This window comes from Tinamus guttatus, unplaced genomic scaffold (genome assembly GCF_059628265.1).
Source record: "Tinamus guttatus ecotype Peru unplaced genomic scaffold, ASM5962826v1 Tinamus_guttatus_pri_ptg000423l, whole genome shotgun sequence".
Classification (NCBI taxonomy): Eukaryota; Metazoa; Chordata; class Aves; order Tinamiformes; family Tinamidae; genus Tinamus; species Tinamus guttatus.
The window spans coordinates 769,269-787,207 of NW_028288957.1; the positions used below are offsets into that span (position 1 = coordinate 769,269).

The 17,939-nt window shown below is 46.2% G+C and overlaps 1 protein-coding gene across 1 annotated transcript; it reads left to right on the forward strand.

The window, feature by feature from the left end:
• The first annotated feature begins 2,538 nt into the window (after positions 1-2,538).
• LOC148593256 (UDP-glucuronosyltransferase 2C1-like) lies at positions 2,539-9,209 on the forward strand. Its single transcript, XM_088531587.1, has 6 exons — positions 2,539-3,268; positions 5,184-5,332; positions 5,534-5,665; positions 7,701-7,788; positions 8,130-8,349; positions 8,927-9,209. Exons 1-6 carry the CDS (start codon positions 2,545-2,547, stop codon positions 9,201-9,203), a joined length of 1,590 nt encoding a protein of 529 aa, XP_088387713.1. The 5' UTR covers positions 2,539-2,544; the 3' UTR covers positions 9,204-9,209.
• Positions 9,210-17,939: the final 8,730 nt, after the last annotated feature.

Genomic DNA, 17,939 nt, shown 5'->3' on the forward strand with positions numbered 1-17,939 from the left:
AGAGTGTTATGTGCAGCTTTGGGTGAGGAATGTTATTTTTATGCCAGCCACACGGGGGTGGTCTGAGATTCACTGACCAAGTTAGGGAGAGGCTCGAAAAGCGCAAAAAAGAGTGAGAGAGCCAACAAGGATGGTTCGAAACTTGGTACAATCAATGCCGGTAATTATCCTACTCCTGACCCTGACATTAGGACCTCGTATCCTAAAACGTGTAATAGAATTTGTAAAGGATCGGGTGGGTACTGTACAATTAATGGTGATGTGACAACAATATTTAGATGTGGACGACCAAGATGAGAAGGAATTCTCAAAAATGAACGAGGAGAAGGGGGGAATGTGAGCACGGAACCCTTCCACCCGTGGTGCCCCGCAGTGGATGGCGGCGCGCAGGGTCATGGCGGCCGAGGGCGCCTCGCGCCACTTCACGCGGGATCTGGCGCAAGGCTGCCCCGAGCCTGGGGCGCTGCCATTGGCCGCCGGGCAGGGCCAAGCGGCTGCTGGAGGCGGAGCCGCCGTCGGGCGCGGGGAGGTTTCGAGGAGAGACACTCGGTACGACCAATCCAAAGAGAATCCAGAGCGGTCGGACCTTAAAAGGAAATGTGTAACTGCCCACCCCCCTGCTGGTATATAAACCCTGAGCGCGGCACCAGGGGGGTCCTTGTGCAAGATTCTCCCGTTGAGGGTGAGCCGGGGACAATGAAGTTAAGTTCATATAGCAGTGATCAATAACCATGTCGATCCTCTAAAAATACTTTAAAAGTCCACAGGTACTGCCAGCATCTGGAAAGGTTGTATATACAGACACAGCAACAGCCATTCTTTTTGGTTTGTTGCCGGGTCTCCAAGGGCCACTCGATCCCTTTTGGAAAGGGCCTACTGTTTGCAGAAGCTCAGCAAGATGTGTGAATTCAGTGGTTACATGTTAGAGAATATTTGGCAATGGGGTTAACACATCACGGTGACACAATTTGAAACAGTCCCAATAATGCTCCTCTTGAATATCAAAATAACTTAAATATTTTATCCTCAAAATGAGGCGGCATCTTCTGCAAAATTTTAAGTGATCCTTATAAAAGTCCCATATTTGATAAAGTTTATCCAGAGACACACCTGAAAGAAAAGCTTTTTCAAGATATTAACACATTTTTGGCATATAAAGACTTCCTTCTGTTCATCTATCCTGCTCATTATAAATCCAAGCTTACCTACAGCTAACATTACACATTGCATTATCTCAATCAAGGATCTAGTCTAAACTAGACAGCACTTTAACAGCCTTTTTTCTGCAAAAGGAAAAGATCCCTATTTTCCTCCTGAAAAAAAAAAAAAAGAGAGAAAAAGACAGATCGGGGAACCATGTAAAACCCTCAACGAAGCCACAGACTTGTACATGCAGCTTGATTTGAGGATTTTCTCTCTTCTTTATTGCAGGAAAAGTATTTACGTGGGCTGCGTATTGTGCTTGGCAGAGCCGAGGATGCACAGTGCTGGCAGAAGCACAATTTGTGGGTTTAATGCAGCGTGGGCTGCCGGGGATCATGGGCTGCATGGAAAATGTCAGGCTGCCTTTGATGGTGCTGCCCTCAGACTGGGCCCTTCCACTGATGCTCCTGAGGCAGAGAGGGAAACAAGGGACTTTGTTATCAGTCCTACCATGGCATTAAATTCCCCATCACTGTGCCAGGGAACTCACTCAGAGGGCAACTGCAACAGGAGACTCCCATGTGCACTTGGACAGATGCTTTGCTTCCTCTGTTGCACTGCCATAGCGTCTTGGCAAAAGCAAATGCCTTCTAAATTACCTTTTCTTCTTGCTTTGGAAGTGTCAGGGATAAAGCTGAACTGTCGTGCTCCTGGAGGCTTGCTTCTTGAACAGGGCTGGTGTTCCCAGGAGTGCGGGTAGGACCTGTGCCAGGCCTGCGTCCTTCCAGCCATGGGCAATGATGAGTGCACACGACACCCAGCTGCAGAGGCCTTGAGTAGGTTGTGGGCTAGGTGTCAATCACAGCAGGACATTTTGTTGATGCTCAGTAAACAAGGAGGTAAAGACTGTTGCTGGCTTTACAGGCAACTTGTTTTTTACAGGGCAAAGGAGCAAGCCTAGGAGGTAGTCAAGTGATAAGTCTGGGTTAATCACATCACTGCCCAAAAGGGCCCATGGGCTTCTCAGGTTGAAATCCGCAGCTTGAGTTGCTGCCTCGCATGGGAACACCTTGGAGACACATTGGCAGGTCAAACAGCAGTTTGCAGAGCTCAGAGGTGCTTCGCGTCTTCACATGATGGAAGGTGCACTTTGTGGAGAGCCCAAATGGAAACTACCTTAATTTCCAAAGGTTAGGTCATGGCTCTGTAGGAGACTCCAGAACGGGATTTACTGCTTGCCAAGCCCTCCTGTGAGCAGTATCAGGCTTTTAGCCCTGACATGCCCTTTCACCAAGGTTGACAGCAGCTGGTTCTCATTTTTATTGGTTAGTGCTAGAGGTGTTTACAAGTCAAAAGAGTGCAACTGATTCCAGATCAGCCGGAGTGGGACTGTCACTCAGGATGATGGGGCAACGGTTCCTCTGGCTGCTCTGGGCCTACTCGTGCTGCTGGAGTCCTGGTTTTTGTGGGAAGGTGGTGGTCTGGCCAACCGATGCAAGTCACTGGATCAACATGAAAGTGCTGCTGGAAGAGCTCGTTCGCCGGGGTCACGAGGTGACTGTGCTGGTACCCTCTGTCAATCTGCTCATTGACTACCGAGATACATCCTCCCCCTTGACTTTTGAGGTCCTGCAAGTGCCTTACACCCAGGAAACCCTAGATGCCATCATGGACAGCTTTCTCGGTGCCTGGGTGAATGACTCAGGTGACCTGTCGTTCTTGGAGAACTTGTGGAAGTTGGAAAAGGACCTGGAGGACTTTGCAGATATGTCAAAGGTGATCTGTGACACCTTGTTGCTGGACCCGCAACTGATGGCGAAGCTGCGGGAGGCCAAGTTTGATGTTCTGATTTCTGACCCTATGGCTGTTGGGGGAGAGATTGTGGCAGAAATCCTGGGAATCCCTTTTGTTTACAGTCTCCGCTTCTTTATGGGGAACACGGCAGAGCGACTCTGTGGCGGGCTGCCGTCCCCACCTTCTTATGTGCCTGGCAGCGTGGGAAGGATGACAGACCGGCTGAACTTCCTAGAGAGACTGCAGAATTTCCTCTTCTACCTTTACACAGACCATTATTACTTAAATTATTGGCGGAAAAAGTGGGATGATTACTACAGTGATATGTTAGGTAAGGCAGCTGTGGCGTGCGGTTTCTTCTTTTGCACCGACTCTGCTTTTTGAATGTTTTGGGAACCCGGCCAGACCTGGTTCCGTATTTGAAGGCTTAATGAAAGTGGAGCTTCAGTTCTGGACGCATTCATTTGTTGTCAAGCAGATACCTGATTTTCTTTTAAGCAACATTTTAAGCAGAGTCCTATTTCTATGCCAAATCTAAAAATTCACTTTACCACCCTTTTATCAGTCTCTAGATTATAGTTCAAATCCCTGTCACAGGGAGCTGGATGCCCGTTTTAGTGCCTCTAGAGCAGTTTTAGAGGCCAGTTATCATCTCCTCGTTTTAAGGACAGGCACAACAGCAGCTGGGGAGGGAGTAGATACAGACTGGAAGGGCAAATACATTCTTCAGATAATTCTGTGCAAGGCATGGGAAGTGGCGGAGGGATAACTCAGTTCTCATGTTGCCAGTGGAACTGACTTGGGAACACTGTCTGGTTTTGTACAACTGAAAAGCAAAAAAAGGCACCCTTGTGCACAGCTTGCATTAGCAGGTACCGTCTCCGGTCCATGTTTGGTACAGGATGCTAAGCATATATATATATACACACACACATATATATAGTCTTCTCCAAAAATAAACAATAAGAACCATCACCTTTCTCGTTCCCGTATCATTCACACTTTGAAATATAGACTTTTCTTTCAGTATATGCATGAATGTTTGCTTTAACTAAGTAGAGCTCAAGCCTGTCTCTGCGTTTATTAAAAAGAGGCCTTCTTTCAGTTCAACAGACTTTGTATCTTGTACTGAGTATCAGCACTTAGGCAGATAAGGGAATCTGTTCTGTTGCCCTCTAATCTCTTCCTGTATTTGCCAGAACTCTTCCCTGGCCTTCCAAACCAACCTCTGTTTCCATTATTGATCTTTTCTATTGCATAAGACTTGATTCCTTTACAACCTACTTTACAGACTAACACCTTTATGTCACTCAGACTGTTAGGCCAGCTTTACTTCCATTATAAGTTAATTTTTACACTAGTAACTCAGTAATCACCCTCTCCATTTAGATGTCCTACGGGTATGTTGTTTTCTTGCTTGTTATGCTGCTTGATTGATGTTTGCTTTGGACTGGCTTCAGATAATCATTAACATTTCTAACGCTTTTATTCCCTTGTTCCACACATTGGGACGATCCTGCAGAGGGAACATTCAAAGGGTATCTGACAAGACATATTTTTTTTCCAAATGGAAGCTAAACTGTTTTTTTGTTTTGTTTTGTTCCCATTGGATTTTTTTTTTCTAGGCAGATTTTGCATAAAGATATTTTCACAGATCGAATGGTTTTGGCCAATTTTTTTCAAGATGTGTCAGCAGGAATTTTGTGCTGGTGTCCAGGAGAACCAGAGCTGGCTGTACTTGGCTTGCACTGCAGTTTGAGCAGCCAGAGTCACCATCTGATAAAACGCAGGGAAGTTTCACTAAAACTTTCCTCCTCCTCAACAACCGATCAACTTTGGGATTTACATTTTTTATTTTATCATCCCTAAATTTTCTATGATTACTTTATTGCACAAGGTGAGTTTTTACTGCCCGCACAGGTAGCAAAGGCTTCCAACAGTTCAAGAACTATATTCTTACCACAGAAACTAAATGCTTCCTACTCCCTTAGGCACCGCTGTAAACCCTAAAGGTTTTATATTGTTTTAAAGATGCTGTTGTCTCATGCAGGGCAATGTGTCAAGACGAAACAGGGGCCAGGGTTAGCAATAGGTTTGAATTTGTCCCCATTTTCATTTTGTGCTTGACTTGATACATTGCACTAAAGGGAAACGCCAGGAGACAAAGGTAAGTCTTTTATTTTGCAATCTAGAGCAAACAAGACTCCTCCTGTATGTGTTGAAAATGCCTTGTTCTTTTCCCATAGGAAGGCCCACAACCCTGTGTGAGACAATGGGGAAAGCAGAGATGTGGCTAATTAGGACATATTGGGATTTTGAATTCCCACGTCCTTTCCTGCCCAACTTTGAGTTTGTTGGAGGACTCCACTGCCAGCCTGCAAAGCCATTACCACAGGTATCCTGACTTTGTTCTGCTCCTGGTTTACCTGCCCAGCAGAAAAAGAACTGTGGAGCTTTGTAACAGCCTGCTCTCACTGGAGGCACTCCTGAACCATCATCTTCTCCTGGATAAACTCGATAGATTGTGCTCCTTTTATGTAAGTCTTTGCAATTTGAAGTGCCTCTTTATGCTCATCATGATTTCTGCCTGTCCTAGGAAATGGAGGAATTTGTCCAGAGCTCAGGAGAACATGGCATCGTGGTGTTTTCCCTCGGATCAATGGTCTATAACCTAACTGCTGAAAAAAGTAATATAATTGCTCGGGCCCTCAGCCAGATTCCACAAAAGGTAAATTTCTTCTCCGTCTAAAACATAACCTATTCCTCCCTTTCTTGTTTGCCTGCATTTGCTGCATTCAGCAAGCCCTTCACGGTCTGGCAGGCCTGATTTTCATCTGCATCTCTGCTGGCTCCTTCATGTGCAGGAAGCTGAACTTCACCGTCACCTCCCATAGTGTGCTCCCCTCTTTAAACCAAAGCACACTGAGGTGTGTCCACACGCCTCAAAATAAAAAACACTCTAAGTAGAAAGCACATAAAACCCAACCTAGCACATAATAAGCTAAGCTAGAGCAGAAGTTATTTGAATCATAGAATTATAGAATCATAGAATGCTTAAGGCGGAAGGAACCTGTAGAGATCATCTTGTTCAACCCCTCTGCACACATAGGGTCACCTAGAGCACGTGGCACAGGACTGCGTCCAAGCGGGTTTGGAAAATCTCCAGAGAAGGAGACTCCACGACCTCTCTGGGCAGCCTGTTCCCGTGCTCTGTCACGCTCACTGTTATGAAATTTTTCCTTAAGTTCCTGTGGAACTTTTGGTGCTTCAGTTTGTGGCCATTACCTCTAGTTCTGTTGGTGGCCACCACTGAAAAGAGACCAGCACCATCCTCTTCACTCCCTCCCTTGAGGTACTTATAGACACTGATTAGATCCCCTCTCAGCCTTCTCTTCTCCAGGCTGAAGAGGCCCAGCTCCCTCAGCCTCTCCTCATAGGGCAGATGTTCCAGGCCCCTGATCATCCTTGTGGCCCTGTGCTGGACTCTCTCCAGCAGCTCCACATCCCTCTTGTACTGTGGGGCCCAGAACTGGACACAATACTCCAGATGTGGCCTCACCAGGGCTGAGTAGAGGGGCAGGATCACCTCCCTCGACCTGCTGGAGACGCTGTTCTTAACGCACCCCAGGATCCCATTGGCCTTCTTGGCCACGAGGGCACCCTGCTGCCTCATGGTCAACTTGTCGTCGACCATGACACCCAGGTCCCTCTCTGCAGAATAAATTGAACAGGACTGGACCAAGGACTAACCCCTGGGGGGCGCTGCTAGCTACAGGCCTCCAACTAGACTCTGCACCGCTGATCACCACCCTCTGAGCTCTGCCATCCAGCCAGTTCCTAATCCACCTCACTGTCCACTCATCTATCCCACACTTCCGGAGCTTGCCCAGGAGGATGTTGTGAGGGACGGTGTCAAAAGCCTTGGTGAAGTTGAGATAGACGACATCCACCGCTCTCCCCTCATCTATCCAGCCAGTCATCTCATCATAGAAGGCTTTCAGATTAGTCAAGCAAGATTTCCCCTTCGTGAATCCATGCTGACTACTCTTGAGCACCTTCTTGTCCTCCATGTGCTTGGAGACAACAGCCAGGATGAGCCGTTCCATCACTTTTCCGGGGACGGAGGTGAGGCTGACTGGCCTGTTGTTGCCTGGGTCCTCCTTCTTGCCATTTTGAAGATCAGTGTGACATTGGCCTTCTTCCAGTCCCTCCGGCACCTCCCCTGTTCTCCAGGATCTTTCAAAGATGATGGAGAGCTGCTTAGCTATGACCTCTGCCGGTTCACGCAGCACTCTGGGGTGCATCCCATCAGGGCCCATGGATTTGTGGGTATCGAGTTTCCTTAGGTGCTCTCTGACCCCATCTTCCTCTACCCAGGGCAAGTCTTCCTCTCCCCCGACTTCTTCTCTTGTCCCTAGGGCCTGGGGCTCTAAAGGGCTGCCCTTGGTAAACACCGAAGCAAAGAAGGCATTCAGCACCTCTGCTTTTTCAGTGTTATTCGTAACCAGGGTGCCCATCTCGTCCACGAGCGGACCCACGTTTTCCCTTATCTTCCTTTTGCTGTTAATGTATTTGAAGAAGTTTTTCTGGTTATTTTTAATATCCCTTGCTAGATTGCGTTCCACCCGTGCCTTAGCTTTCCTTGTCACTAAGAATCACTAAGAAAAGGTGTATGCCTTTGAGATAAGGACCCACCCTTGGTGGGACAAGATAGAAAAGTATGTAAAAACCGGTATGTTTATCTTAACATCCTTCTGTTCAAGGTTCTCTGGAGGTACAAAGGAAGAAAACCAGATGCTCTGGGCCCCAACACCAGAATTTACGAGTGGATACCTCAAAATGATTTGCTTGGTGAGGATGATTTTATCCAAATTGAGTTCAGTCCTTGGCAAAACGGTTTCCCTGTTCTTCCACCAAAATCAAGCGAAAATCATGCAAACGACCCCCCTAACACTCACGGCTGCAATTATTTCTGTACCTTAAGCAGACAAGGTTTACTCTCCCAGCCTTAATTTCCTAGTGCAAATTGTGCTTCTGGCCTTAATGTGACTAGATTAGTGGCGTGCATGCCCTGATGCCAACCCAGCAGTTCCCTCCTCAATCCTTGGGCTTCCCTGGGTGATCTGCTCTTGTCCCAGCAAACACGGTCTGCAGCAGTTGCTGCTACACACTCCTCCCCTTCCCTGTTCCAGGCCATCCTTTGACTAAGGCCTTCATTACTCATGGTGGGACCAATGGCATCTATGAAGCTATCTACCATGGGATCCCCTTGGTCGGGCTGCCCATGTTTGGTGACCAGCACGACAACATTGCTCACATGAGGGCAAAAGGAGTTGCAGTTGAGTTGGATTTTGGCACACTGAAGACGCAGGACCTAGTTGATGCACTGAATACAGTCATTAACAATTCCACGTGAGTTGTGTTACTGCCTAAGAGCAGGATTGGGTTTTAATATATTGGGTTGTGGATGTGAGAAGATCTAATGGCTTTTCCAGGAGCCCAAAGTGTTCATGAGCTGGAAGTTGAAGGCTTTCAAATAAAACTTTTCTGCAAATCAGCATCTCAAGGAAGAGGAAGAGACTAATTCCATTTTCTTGATACTGCATTTTTATGAGCCCTTTGAAGAAAATAGATGTGGGAGAACCCAAAGCAGTCCCCGAGATAGTTCTCTGTCTTCTTTTTTCAATGTTCATGGCTATTATAGTCTTTGGAGGCTATGGGTCACAATGCTAGTCATCCTTGTGGTGTTGATTGAAGCAATAACTGAAGCAACTTTCCTTTGCAAAAGACTTACTTTCTCTATTACAAAGTATTTCAACTTTAGGCAAATAGGAGCAAATTGGGCTAGTTTCGAATGTATGTAATAACACTGATCAAAGTAAAGGCAAGATGTTCTGGCTTTTAACACTTCCTCAACAGCACAGCAAGCTGAAGATGGGCTCCTTCAGCAGCTGTGACAAATCTCCTTGTTTTCTTGTCTTTTCCTCAGCTATAAGGAGAACGCTCTGAGGTTATCCAGGATTCATCACGACCAGCCTATGACTCCTCTGGACAGAGCAGTCTTCTGGGTTGAATTTGTCATGCGCCACAAAGGAGCAAAGCACTTGAGACCAGCTTCTCACCATCTCACCTGGTACCAGTACCACTCCCTGGATGTTCTGGCCTTCTTGTTCCTCTGCACAGCCATCACTGTCTTCATTCTTGTCAAATGCTGCCTATTCTGCTGCAAGAAGTGCGGCAGAGTAACAAAGAAGAAGAAAGAATAAACACGTTCTTCCCCTCAGCACTCTTCGTAGGCTGATCCAGCAAATCATTTATGCGCACTCCTCAGTGAACAGCTTTATTAGGATGCCTTCTATATTGGACCACCTTTTGGAAGGGATGGGCTAGGAAGCAGTTCTGCAGAAGCGCTGCTTGCTTAGCCAGTCTGAAGATTGCAATAAATTGCCCCCTGGCCCAAGCAAGATGGAATTATAAATGCTTATATATGCTTGCGACTGCTGATTGCACAGGGTTTCCAGAATTTTCAGATGAATTGCAGTATGCTTCATAAATACAGCCTTCCTGGGTGTCCTGTTGTGGTCCCTGAACGTGGGACTCGTCTCCCCCAGCTTTAACTCCTTCCTTCTCTGTATCATCCACCCCTGATGACTCCCATCCGATTCTCTCTCTTTCTACCAATCTCCAAATAAAGAGGGGAAAATCTCATTTCTGGCTATGTCTGTGATAGTTGAATTAAACCAGGTTCAGTAAGCATAGTGAATTTGATAGACTCATCTTATCCTACTAAGGACAGACAACCCTTGTGTAAAAAAACCACTTCCACGTGGCGGTCAAATACACACAAAAATACACAAAACTCAAACTACTGTCAGTTCACAGGACCAGAATTAGCTGGCCAATCCATTGCCATTTACCAACATAGAACTAGAGCATTCAGAAAGTGTGTGGCCGAGTTGGAGGTCTTTAAAGCACGTGTTATAATAAGGAAGATCCTTATGAAGGTTTATGAAGCAGTCCATCTTGGCAGTGCTACACAGGCAAGTTTCGCGATCTAGGAATTTGCTGGAGAAACTCAATGTCCCCTTTCCCATTTCTTTTTCTCCCAGTTCTGCCATGGACATTTACATGCAAATATATCCTAATTAAGAGAATTTGCAAGTGCTGTAGAGATCACTACGAAAAACATGTGGAGAGTCTGGACCTTGCAGGGTATGAACAGACCTTGTAGGAGCATGCATTCCTGGGAGACAGGTAAGATTATCGTTGAGGACAGTCTATTAATAGTTCTAACATCTTTTGATTAAACTGAAGGGATATGGCTTTAGAGATCCTGCAGGCTCACTACTTCACTGTAGAAACAGAAAAGCATTTACCTATTAACGTCAGCAGTTCTTTCAAAGAGTTCAAGTTTCTGGATCAAATTCACCATTTTTGAATACAACTGCTTTTCTACAACTGTCAGAACCTATCCAAGCTGGCAAGGATCAAGAAACCTGAGCTGGAAATTGAATTGTTTCAATAGTTACCAATTTATTTTTATAAAAAATGGTAGCAATGTAGAATACAGCATATTTTCCGGTTCCACACATGCAGGTTGTGAACATTCCAAGCAATGTGTACATTTTGGAAGGAGGCTAGACAAGAGAATTGACCAAAATGTTACTGAACGCAGGAAGGTTTTTAAAAAAGGTTAAAAATTAGGTATCAATAGTGTCTTCTTAATATTGCTTTCATTATTGAAGCCTGAAAAAAAAACGCTTGACTTTACACATAAGGTTAAAAAACAGGAAGGGGGGGGAAAAAAAGGAAAAAATGGGAAAAAAGAGGCTGCTACAACACTGCCGTACAGTCAAAAAAAATCATACTTCAATATTTGCATACTTGATAGCAGCATTTTCCCACTGAACCACGTGAAACTATGGTAAGAAAACATCAAAGCAAAAAAAAAGAAAAAAAAGGAAAGAAAAGAAAAAAGGCAATTATCCATCAGTATTCAAAAACCTAGAATGAAGTCACTAAGTAAATGAACACTTACTGAGAATTAATCAATATCTACATTCTGAACTGCTTCCCATTCGGCTCCAATAAAAAGGTCAGCTCTGGGTATTCTATTTTTTGGTCAGTTTGAGTTTTTCCAGTTCGTAGTTCACTGCATGCTTGGAATAAAGAGGGTCAATATAAATCCTTCTACACAACGAACTTTAAGGAGACAGCTGAAAATAAAATGTACTACTTGTAAACACACAAAAAAATACAAGCTTTTTTTTGTTTGTTTGTTTCAAGTGACCACTGGTTCACTTAGAAAACACTTCTACGAAAACTAAGAAAACACTTCTAAGAAACACTTAGGCTTCTTAAAGTACTTAGGGCTCCTTTTCATAGCAGATCAGCTCTCTTTCAGAGTGGGCGGTATCTTTAAAAACTTCATTCTCAGAGAAGTCTGCTTATAAAACAGTTCCATTTCAGGTGCTGTTATGTCTTAGAGAGAACTAGCAGCTGGCTGCTAATCTCACTCCAACAAGACACATAAACATTAATGGGAAGCTTGAATGCTAACAAAGTATTTTTAAACATTCACCTACAAAACCACTTTTATCCCCCATCAGCAAGTATAATTCCTTACTACAAAAACATAAAATCAACACTTTCTTAAATCACTTAATTGCTGTACAGCTTGCTCAAAGATTAACAAGCTCATGTAGCTTTCCTTTCAGTTTTATAAAGCCATTTCTCCACCCCCTTCCCCACTTCCATTTTTAAAGCCCACCATACCCAGTTACTAAAGCTTTTCAAATTAAAGATTCTTTACTCTGAGCAAAAAGCAGTTGCATCTACAGCAAAATCAGTTCAAGAAAAACAAAAGCTGGTGTAAAGAATGAACATACCGCTTTCTTGTACTTTTGAGAGTGCATTTACGACCGGTATAAAATATGATAGTAACAGTTCATATAGTAGTCCAACTACTGACTTTTAGCTGTAAGCCACACACATAAATGGAGGCCCTGGCAGGCTTGAGAAGGTGTGGTGGTGTTATATGTATAGTTTGCAGTCCATTGCAAAACCTTCACTCGTATATACTTTATTGCATTGGAAACTTCTTAGCTTAACTCAAAAGCCATCTCGGTGTTCAGTCCTTTAAAGCCAAACACTCCTTACAGCCAATCCGAACAGAATCCGGAGCGGGTGGACCTTAAAAGGAAATGTGTAACCGCCCACCCCCTTGCTGGTATATAAGCCCTGCGTGTGGCACTAGAGGGGTCCTTGTGCAAGATTCCCGTGTTGAGGGTGAGCCGGGGAGCCCAGCTAGCTGGTAATAAGCTGGATCCTGCAATCATGGGCTTCTCTGCTCTTCTCTCGCTCACGGGTTGGGAACCGGATTTAACATTTTGGGGGCTCGTCTGGGATTCCACCCTGCCGGCAGGCAAAGACTAAGAGACGCCCAGGACAGCTTAAGGTAAGCAGGATAAGCAGGCCCGAGGGGAGGCTGGTGTATGCCTAGGTGGACGCACTGCAGGGTGACCGGCCGGGTAGTGTGGGAGACATCCCCACTACCCCGTGGTAAAACGGGGGTGAAAGGTAAACCCCGTGGTATGAAAGGGGAAGTGGGGGCGAAAGGTAAACCCTGTGGTATGAAAGGGTAAAGGACGTGCACAAAAGGAAAATTAACATGAAATTTTGGGTGTTGAGTGTGTGGAATTGTTGTCTGTCGCTTTATGTGCTTTTTGTCTGTGTTTTCCTCAATCGAATATCGCTTGAAATGGGGCAAAGACAAACTACCCCTACTTCTTTGTTCAGCATTAATTGATCTTTTAGCAGCTGTTAAAGGTTCTATTCACAGCAGACGAATGGGAGCGGATCGGAAACTTGTTCCGGGGGTGGATGGGAGACCTACCACCCAACAGAACCTGATAGAGGAAGGATTCCCGTTAACGCGACCCCCGTGGGATTTGGACCAGGCGGAAGGTAGGGAGCATCTCCGAGTATCCCGCCAGACTCTGATGGCCGGCCTCTGGGCGGCGGCACGTAAACCCACCAACTTGGCTGAAGTTAATGCGGTAAGGCAGGAGCCGACTGAGAGTCCAGCGGCATTCCTGGAGTGAATATTAGAGGCATGTAGACAATATACTCCGATGGACCCCTTGGCAGAGGAAAACAAGGCAGCCGTCATACGGGCATTTGTAAATCAGGCAACCTCCGATAACAGGAGAAAATTGCAAAAGGCAGGTAGACTAGGGGAACAGACTATACAGGACCTATTGAAAATAGCAGAAAAGGTTTACAATAATCAAGAGACGCCCGAGGAAAGGCAGGAGAGACTGCAAAAGGAAGATAGGGAATTCCAAGTGAGGGAAAACTGGCGTAACCAGAAAGAATAAGTGAGAATCTTTTATGCCGGCAAAGGAAAAAAAGAGTCAGGGAGAGAAGTGTGGGAAGGAGGGGGAGGAGAGAGAAGGAGGCTGGAAAGAGACCCGTGTGCCATATGGAAGGGGAGGGGCCACTGGAAGAATGAGTGCCCCAAGAGAAGAAGAGGAGGGGCCAGTGGGAAGACAGGGCTGTTTAACTATAGACCCCAAACCCAGGTATTGCTGGCGGGGGAGGGGAAAAGTGACTGAAGGTGTTGGGACTCGGCCCCCTTCCCCGAGTCTTGGGTAACGTTAGAAGTGGAAGGGAAACCAGTAGGATTTATAGTAGATACGGGAGCGGAACACTCGGTATTGAACGAGGATAGGGGGAAGCTAACAAAGAAAACCATTTGGGTGCAGGGGGTGAATGGGGTTAAATCTTATCAATGGACCACAAACTGCCGGGTGGATCTAGGTACTAAGCAGGTTACTCCCTCTTTCATCTGTATACTGGAATGCCCAGCACCCCAGTTGGGAAGGGACCTATTGACCAAGCTACGGGCTAGAATATACTTTGAGGAAGGAGGGGTGAAGGTTAGCGATGGGGAGGGAAACCCGCTACATGTACTGACTCTGCAATTAGAGGACGAGTACCGGATATATCAGCAAAGGGGGATGGGGGAAATACCGAAAGAAATGGGAAGGTGGGTGCGGGAGATTCCAGAATCATGGGCAGAAAGAGCGGGAGTAGGAGTGGCTAGTCACAGAGCCCCGATAGTGGTGGAACTGAAAATCAGGAGCGGAACCGGTCCGAGTCCGGCAATATCCTATGGCAAAAGAAGCGAGGATGGGTATAACCCCTCATACATTTTCGCTTTTGAATGGGAGGACCTGCAGCAAGGGATAGCGGGACAACTCACATGGACTAGGCTACCGCAAGGGTTTAAAAACTCGCCAACCCTATTTAATGAGGCTCTGAGCTAGGATCTGCAGCTGTACCGTAGCACCCACCAGGAATGTGCAAGGGGCACTGAAAATTTGGTTAGGGAACTGGCTCGGCTAGGATATAGAGCCAGTGCAAAGCAGAACTCGCTGCTCTAACAAGAGCCCTAGAAATGGTAGAAGGGAAAAGATTGACTGTATACACGGACAGTCGCTATGCATACGGGACTGTGCATATACATGGGGCCATTTACAAGGAAAGGGGATTTGTAACATTGTCGGAAAAAAAGATTTGGAACAAGCAAGAGATACTTCACTTATTGGAAGCCATACATAAACCTAGAGCGATAGCCGTGATCCATGTGCCAGGGCATCAAAAAGCGAGGGACCAAATCAGCAGAGGGAATCAAGCGGCAGATGAGGCTGCAAAACTGGCCGCATGTGAGCCCATCGGAAAAAAAGTAAGTAATGCGATGGCACTAAACCTCCCTCCGCCAGGAATGGGCCAGCTACCGCCAACTCTGAAGAATACTCTGAAGAATACCGTATACTCTGAAGAAGATTTGCAGTGGATAAGGCACAATGGGAGTCTAAAGAAAGGAGAAGATGGGTGGTACTGAGGTTTGGATTCCACCTTGTTATTACCACAGACTTTGGGAGAACAATTATTAGCTCAGGTGCACAAGTCAACCCATCTGGGAGAAAGAAAAGCAGCTAAACTCTTGGAAACAGCTGAACTTCAGTTCCACAACCAGGGGGCGGTAGGCTGTAGAATAATAGAGGAGTGCATAGCGTGTCAGGTGATGAAACGTGGAAAAAGGGCAGGACAACACCTGGGAGTCAGGGAAAGGGGTTGGAGACCTGGAAGGTCGTGGGAGGTAGATTTCACCGAAGTCAAACCAGGAAAATACGGATATAGGTACTTGTTGGTTATGACAGACACCTTTTCGGGTTGGGTAGAAGCTTTTCCCACTAAGCGTGAAACTGCCCAGGTGGTAGCCAAGGTGTTGTTAGAGGAAATAATCCCACGCTATGGGGTCTCGGAAGCTATAGAATCGGACAATGGACCTGCTTTTGTGGCAAGTACCATTTGGAACTTAGTCCGAATTTTGGGGACTATGTGGAAATTGCATTGCGAGTACAACCCCCAGAGTTCGGGGCAAGTGGAAAGGATGAACCAAACTTTAAAAGAGACCTTAACAAAGTTGGTAACAGAGACTGGCGGGGACTGGGTGACACTCCTTCCCTTTGCTATTTTCCGGGTACGAAACACGCCCTATGTTCTGAATCTTACCCCCTTTGAAATCATGTATGGGACTCCACCTCCGATGTACCCACTAAGAGAAGCGGAAAGGAGAATCGAACCGGGACCAAACAATAATGCTTCAGGCAGTCCAGGCCGTGTATCAAGTACATAAGGATCTATAATCAAAGGAAAGGGCCTATGGAACCCATGCATGATCGTGAACTGGGAGCCTGGGTATGGGTAAAAAGGCATCACCGAAAGTCATTAGAAGCAAAGTGGAAAGGACCTTATGTTGTGGTTCTTGTAACCCCCACTGCTCTAAAGGTTCACGGAATCGGCCCGTGGGTACGTCACTTGCATGTGCAAAGGTCATCCCCTCCAGAACGAGAGGAAGCTGAGAAGTGGGAAGTTGAGCAGAATCCTGAGAACCCCCTAAAGGTACCAAAGTCCCTGGGTTTGGGAAAGAGGGGATCGGTGACGACCCTCTCTGGAAATTGGTTAGGGCTACCTACAACCTCAGCACTCTGGATAGTCCTCCTCAGTGCAAATGGGAAGACAGGAAGGTAAAGCTATCCCGCGATAGAAAGATGCTTTGCGGGGTGGAAGTGGAAGTGATCAACAGGACAGGAGGAGAGAAATGGGCAATACCTCAAGAAGGAGGATGGTGGATATGTTCTGAAACAGGATTAACACCCTGTCTCGCCTTAACGGTGTTCAATGAGAGCAAGGAATATTGTATACAGGTTTCAGTAGTTCCCCACATATGGTATCATCAGGAAGAGAGTATGTACATTCACTGGGGGCAGGGGAAGTCAAGAATAATGAAAAGGGAACCAATTACCAGGCTTAGCATAGCAACCTTAGTAGGGTTGGGAATAGCGGGGGCTGGAACAGGAATAGCGTCCCTAACTTTACAACCTCAAAAATTGGCCTCATTACGAGCTGCTGTAGATGAAGATAATTGAAAAATCGATATCATACATAGAGAAGTCACTGACCTCCCTGTCAGAGGGTGCCTTGCAAAACAGACGAGGGTTGGATCTTTTGTTCCTACAGCAAAGAGTGTTATGTGCAGCTTTGGGTGAGGAATGTTATTTTTATGCCAGCCACACGGGGGTGGTCTGAGATTCACTGACCAAGGTTAGGGAGGGGCTCAAAAAGCGCAAAAAAGAGCGAGAGCGCCAACAAGGATGGTTCAAAACTTGGTACAATCAATGCCGGTAATAATCCTACTCCTGACCCTGACGTTAGGACCTTGTATCCTAAATCGTGTAACAGAATTTGTAAAGGATCGGGTGGGTACTGTACAATTAATGGTGATGTGACAACAATATTTAGATGTGGACGACCAAGATGAGAAGGAATTCTCAAAAATGAACAAGGAGAAGGGGGAAATGTGAGCACAGAACCCCTACACCTGTGGTGCCCCGTGGCGGACAACGGCGCGCAGGGCTCATGGCGGCCAAGGGCGCCTCGCGCAACTTCACGCGGGATCTGGCGCGAGGCTGCCCCAAGCCTGGGGCGCTGCCTTTGGCCGCCAGGCAGGGCCGAGCGGCTGCTGGAGGCGGAGCCGCCGGCGGGCGCGGGAAGGTTTCGAGAAGAGACACTCGGTAGGACGAATGCGAAGAAAATCCGGAGCGGTCGGACCTTAAAAGGAAATGTGTAACCGCCCACCCCCTTGCTGGTATATAAACCCTGCGCGCGGCACCGGTGGGGTCCTTGTGCAAGATTCTCGTGTTGAGGGTGAGCTGGGGAGCCCAGCTAGCTGGTAATAAAGCTGGATCCTGCAATTATCGGCCTCTCTGCTCTTCTCTCGCTCGTGGGTTGGGAACCGGAATTAACAATATCAGTTCTTTGCAAAGACTTCTCCAATTCTGTAACAAGTTATACCCCTTTTTTTCTGGACAATGAAGTTAAGTTCATATAGCAGTGATCAATAACCATGTCGATCCTCTAAAAATACTTTAAAAGTCCACAGGTACTGGCAGCATCTGGAAAGGTTGTATATACAGACACAGCAACAGCCATTCTTTTTGGTTTGTTGCCGGGTCTCCAGGGGCCACTCGATCCCTTTTGGAAAGGGCCTACTGTTTGCAGAAGCTCAGCAAGATGTGTGAATTCAGTGGTTACATGTTAGAGAATATTTGGCAATGGGGTTAACACATCACGGTGACACAATTTGAAACAGTCCCAATAATGCTCCTCTTGAATATCAAAATAACTTAAATATTTTATCCTCAAAATGAGGCGGCATCTTCTGCAAAATTTTAAGTGATCCTTATAAAAGTCCCATATTTGATAAAGTTTATCCAGAGACACACCTGAAAGAAAAGGTTTTACAAGATATTAACATATTTTAGGCATATAAAGACTTCCTTCTCTTCATCTAACCTGCTCATCATAAATCCAAGCTCTACCCACAGCAAACATTACACATTGCATTATCTCAATCAAGGATCTAGTCTAAA

Coding starts and splice junctions, on each gene's coding strand:
- LOC148593256 (XM_088531587.1), top strand. CDS start 2,545: ATGATGGGGCAACGGTTCCTCTGGCTGCTCTGGGCCTACTCGTGCTGC. Junction 3,269..5,183: donor TTACTACAGTGATATGTTAG/GTAAGGCAGCTG, acceptor CTTTTCCCATAG/GAAGGCCCACAACCCTGTGT. Junction 8,350..8,926: donor ACAGTCATTAACAATTCCAC/GTGAGTTGTGTT, acceptor TCTTTTCCTCAG/CTATAAGGAGAACGCTCTGA.